Source organism: Meleagris gallopavo, chromosome 1 (genome assembly GCF_000146605.3).
Source record: "Meleagris gallopavo isolate NT-WF06-2002-E0010 breed Aviagen turkey brand Nicholas breeding stock chromosome 1, Turkey_5.1, whole genome shotgun sequence".
In the NCBI taxonomy this organism is placed as follows: Eukaryota; Metazoa; Chordata; class Aves; order Galliformes; family Phasianidae; genus Meleagris; species Meleagris gallopavo.
In genome coordinates, this window is record NC_015011.2 from 41,736,264 (window position 1) to 41,742,102 (window position 5,839).

The window sequence follows — 5,839 nt, forward strand, 5'->3', positions numbered from 1 at the left end:
TTTTTTCCTATTTTACAGTTAATTCTGAGACACAAAAGCAAATACTCAGAGTGCTCCAGCACAGTACAGATAACTGTCAGGAAGAACTATGCTCATCATACTTACCTAGGTAAGATTATCTCTAACAAGGAATGCTTTTTGAATTGGAGACTACGTACAACAGCACTGATGAAACAGATGAAATCAGAAACTGATGAACTAAATAAAGTAACAAGTAAATAAATAAAAAATTTCCTTTCATGCAACTGCATACAGAAAACAAAACAAAAAAAATCAAAAAGACAACTTAGTCCTGAGTTAATGCGAAGTTGCTAATGTGCAATTTCAGACTCCACCTGCGTGCCCTGCCAGATGTGAATACAAAGCCTTACAAACTAGAGTACTTATTCAAACAAGCTGTGCTTGACTGCCATTTTCTGTCACACCACCATGACAGCACCAAATGTTTCATACAAAACACGTGATTCCACATCCTCTGATAATACAAAACGGTTCTAGCATTTTGTGTACTACAATTTCAGCTCCAACAGGGATGGACATACATCAGTATTACAAGAGAGTTCAAACTGCGGTGCCCGTGTTCCATCATGAAATGCATGTATATGTAGAAACAGAAAAATAAACACAAGGTACCTCAGTATGGAATTACGTACTGCGCTTCCATTTCCTGGAACACCACAGTAGTGACTACAAGATAAAGTTGTGCAAAAGATCAGAAAGGATATGCATAGCAAGGCTCTCCCAGCTAAACGCACCACTTGGTCACTCTTCCTTTGCCCCTACATCCCATCCGCCCCCCTCATACTGAAACACGCCCAGCACAATCAGCTCACTCAGTGCAAAGATTACACGTTAAATGGAGAACAAGAACGTGCGTGTGAGTATTTGAAGAACAACAATACAAAGAGGAAAATCTCACACCTTACAGCAACGTTGCAAATCACACTGTGATAAGGTGCAGCGTCACAATACAAATACAGTTAGCAGCGATTCCAAACATTTCCTACTTCAAGGAAAAGAGTTAGCAGTTAAACTTCTGACAAAGTAACTAATCTGGGATTCTAATAGTGGACTCCACATGAAGAAATTTTAATAGCTCCCACAAAGATCACGATCATGGCAATTTCATTGTGTAGTATAAGCTATTTATGCAAGTGGCAGAGAAAATAAATAAATTAAAAAAAAAAAAAAAAAACAAAAGACAGCACACCAGCCAACATTTAATTATCATTCTGGATTTTATTTTTCAAGAGAAACCTCAAAGTAATCTCACATTTATTCAGTGTTAAGTTTACATTCTGTTTCTTAAGTCACTTAAAAAAAATCAGTAGTTTAAAAGTTTAAAATATACACAAGTGCTCCCCAAATTTTTAAAGTTTAACAGAATAAAAAATTTTCCACAGCTACAGATTTTCCAGGAATCTGCAGGCACTGGGAAACAACCAGATTGGAGTATTTCTGTACAATTGCCACAACCCAGTTCAAGACTAGCTGAACTGGGAATGGGAAGCTTTTCTTCTCTCTTCCTTTCCTTGCCTACTTCCCCCCTTTCAACCTTTTTCCTCCATTTGGGAGAAAATATACACTTTATGTCTGAAATCCAGATTGTTCACTTCGGCCAGGTTGCTTGCTTTTGCTTTTTTTGATTTTGTTTCCCCTCCCAGTTCTATTTAGGTTTTGAATAACCACAAAAACAGAATGGGAGGTGGTGGGGAGAAGGAAGAAAGGTTCAAGTACACGTAGAACAAGTTTTTAAACTTTAAGAGGCAGATTCACTTTGATTTATTGCTTAAATAGATAAGGAACACTTTGAATGTCAGATTTAACATGAAGGAGTTCTTTATACAAAATATATTTTTTTGTCAAATCCTAAAAAAAGTTAATTGCATAAAATTTGCATAGTCTATATTTTTACTTTCATCTGAGGAAACATGCATTGCATATACAACTGATGCTTCAGTCACGTAGAAGAACCCAGGCCTTTTTACTGTTGTACCTACTGAATATAACAGCCTACAACAAGCTTTTCACAAAAGCACATACTTCGTATAATTTGTTCCTCCAGTACTTAATGACTGGTTGCCTTTTACAATTTGATACATGATTCATAACTTGTAGGTCTGCAAAATAATTCCTTACTGCAGTGGAATGGAATTTTTCCGGAATGTCTCCCTTATATAGTAAAGAACTCCCTTTTACCCCAAAATTGAATTTGGGGGGAAAAAAAAAAAGAAGAGAAAAAAAATTAAGTTGTAAGTAACCTCCTAAAAGTAAGTTAGAGGCTTAAAACAACCCATGCCACACAGTGGCAAGCATTTTGAGCATGATTCAACACTGCATCCCCCACTCCAAATTTTCTTCCTCTGCACCCCTTTAATCTCGGCCTGTTTGCATCCAAACCCTTCAATTCTTCAAATTGCTTAGATTCAAACATAAATCTTCATTAACTCTTGCTTTATTATCTTTAATATGGTCACTTACTTCAGGTCTCACTTGCTCCCATTTAACCCTTCTACTTAGCAACGCCTTTACCAAACGTGCATCTACTGCATACCTCAGCTGTCTTTATCCAGATTCCCATTGCTCAAAGTTCAAGTTCCCACCAGCCCAGAGTCAAGGATTACTATACTGTGGCTACTGAAAGACATTTACCACTTCAGTGTAAGGAACCAAAGTTCAAATGCCCAAAATATTAAGGTAAGTGCTCAGCTTAATTGTATGTAACTAAAAAACACAGAATCAAGATTTTTTTTTCAAATACAAAAAACATATCAGTCATCTACTATCTATAATCACACTGAAAGCTAATCAGTGACGTGATTGTAGAATCGGTGTTACTCAAAGCTCAGTATAACAGGATACAGAAAACATTAATAAGATTTGTTATATGGTTCACAAGACATCTTGTTTTCTTCCGATCTCTCCTTTGCCCTTCCAGCCCTCTTCACCTCAGCAACCCCAGACTAGGCCTCCCAGGACACTATGGTGAATGGAAAGAACCTGTGTATGCTGCATTATTTCCAGACTCTAACGAGTCTGCACAGCATGCCAGCTGGTGACAAATATATAACACAAAAGGCGGCAGCCCAACTTTTCCTTTGTATTTCTCTCCCCTACTTTGCTGCCAGTCTAAAACGTGTAAGATTCATTAATTTTTATTTTTATTTTTAAAAAAGGATACATGGCGTAGTCACGTAGACTGTGCTCTACGAAGCCAAACTTAATGAAAAGCTTACCCAATGATGTAAATATTAAATACATAGCAAAGAAACAGCAGTAGCTAATGCAGTTCTGTGCTTTACTTGCTACCTTCCAGCAGAACTCATACTTCTAACCACCCATTTCTTCTCATATGCAGCACCTCTAGCATGTCCTTGGTTTCACTGCTACTATGCTCTTTTCTAAACACATGAGACTCATCCTGGCCAGGTGAGTTTTACAGAGCAGGAGCAAGACTGCAAAGCTGTGCCCAAATCCACACACTCTAAAAAGTCCTTCCTTCTCTTCAATGCCGTATTATAGTTAGAGGTCACCCTAAAACCCTTAATAGCATGTAAATTCCCTAGAAAAAATACTCCCAGAATATTCCAAGACTTCAGATTCAGCTTTCCACACCAATGTCAATGCAGTCACATGCTATTGCAGTATAACTTAGGGCAAGAGATACGCCTATTTTGATTAATCTGCAAATAGGTGAATACTGCAATACTCTACTTCAGTAAGTACAAAATTTTTACTTGCATGTAACATTACTGTTCAGGCTTAATGCACTCATTTTCTAAGAGTAAACAATTAGTCCACTCAGAAGGATTTGTTTTGCCATAATTAAGAGAGACCGAAATAAGAAAATAATTGGTCAAAATTTTACAAAAATAGAAGGCATTAGAAATGTAAATCACTGTTTAAGAAACTAACTCCCAGCATTTGCTTTCCATATAGTTCACCACAGCAGATAGTTCCTACACCACTACAGGAAAGACACATCTGAAGACATTCCAAGGTATACAATCAAACGTTGCAAAAACCTTGGAGACTCTGCTCAATTTGATTCTTACTACCGCTAATGATTATTTCTCAAATTTCCACATCTGATTTTTATCTGCAGCATTACAAGTTCTCATTTCCACATCAGCACGCCCCTCAGCAGTACGATAAGCAGTAAGGCACTTTCCAGAATGAGGATGATAAATAGTCCCATCTTCTTTGAAATGCCATATAATAATTTCTGGGACAGGAGATCCGTCTTTTGGGCAGCTCCTCATACCTATGAAATCCTCTTGCTCAGGGACTTCAGCACATAGCTCCGTCACAGAGTTAAATCTAAACTCTTTGTTTGATGTGTATTCAAAAAATTGATTTCCTCCCTGACCATGACATCCAAAGAGAGAAAGGTGAGCCCCAGTAGGATTATGCTCTGGTAAAACGTAGTCAAGGCACTCTGACGATATGCCTACACTGCGGACAGCACCGTGCCAACCAGGACGATCTTCTGGTACATGCAACTCGGAAAAGACGTTTCTCAAATACCAGTTAAAACTCTTGCACTTCAAACGCTCTCTTAGTAGCTTTCTCTCAGAAATATCTCCATAGTTTTCTTTTCTCGCTGGAGGATTTCTGTTGTAGAAGTGTTCTTTATACTCATCCATCCACACCTCAGCAGCACGCGCTGTGTTCTGAAGGAAATTCGGTCTAGCATACGGAGCACGCTTTGGAAACACATGGCCTACATGGGAGCACGGATGAATTTCTAGCATGCCTCCGCATTGCCACACTCTAAACGATAACTCTAAGTTCTCTCCTCCCCAGACATCCATTCCCGTGTCATAGGTACCCAGGTACTCAAAATACTTCTTGCTGACAGCAAACAAGCCCCCGGCCATAGTTGGGGATCTGATTGGGTCTGTTTCAGATTTGCGCCTCAGCCGTTCGTGTTTCGGCACTGAGTGCCACTGGAACGTCAGTCGCCAGTCGAAGCCCCCGATCATGGGCTCTGCTGACTGCATGTAGTACTCGAATGTGTTCCAGTCGATGGTATCAATAACAGGACAGATCACAACGGTCTCATTCTCGGCAATTCTCTCAAGCAGTGGTTCTAACCAACCGGAGACACATTCGCAGTGACAGTCGAGAAAGGTGAGGACATCACCAGTAGCAAAGGTAGCTCCAATCAAGCGCGCGCGAACCAACCCTTCCCGTTTGTTGGTCCGTATCAAACGAACTCTTTTCAGGCTGCTTATGTACTTCTCAAGGTCAGTTTTCAAATACACTTTATCACTCAAATCATCCACCAATATAATTTCTTTCAGAAGCACTGAAGGAGAAGTCTCAAGAACGCTGTGTACTGTCCGCAGCAATGTGGACCAGGCTTCGTTGTAGAAGGCGATTACAACAGACGTTGTGGGCAGCTTTCTGTAGTTGTACGATTTAGTTTTACAGCCACTCATTCGATTGTCTTCAATGTGCCGATGCAGAGAGATTTTATCGCTCAAATAAATATTAATTGCATACTTATCGATCAGCTCTGCTTCCTGTTTCTTCTCCTCGGGGCTCAGCTGCAGGCGAGTGGGTTTGCCCCATTCTCCCGGGGCATAAGAATCGGGCGGGGATTTGTCATAAACCGGGCGAGCCAAATCCACCGCCTCTTCTGCTCCGTCCGTAAAGCGCCGCTCCCATTTCCCTTTGGAGATGCTCTCCCCGGCGAGGGAGACACCAAAGGAAGAAACAGACAGCTCCAAAGCGAAGTAGGCGACCATCAAGAAGCCCAGCAACGCGCAACTTCTGCGGACCCACGTCCACCTTCTCGCCAGCCGGATCCTCATGGCAGCCCCTCGCGGCAGCC

At 40.5% G+C, this 5,839-nt stretch overlaps 1 protein-coding gene across 1 annotated transcript; it reads right to left on the reverse strand.

Annotated features, from left to right (window-relative positions):
* Positions 1 to 1,219: 1,219 nt before the first annotated feature.
* LOC100542413 (polypeptide N-acetylgalactosaminyltransferase 4) lies at positions 1,220 to 5,833 on the reverse strand. Its single transcript, XM_010708952.2, has one exon. It carries the CDS (start codon positions 5,817 to 5,819, stop codon positions 4,068 to 4,070), a length of 1,752 nt encoding a protein of 583 aa, XP_010707254.1. The 5' UTR covers positions 5,820 to 5,833; the 3' UTR covers positions 1,220 to 4,067.
* Positions 5,834 to 5,839: the final 6 nt, after the last annotated feature.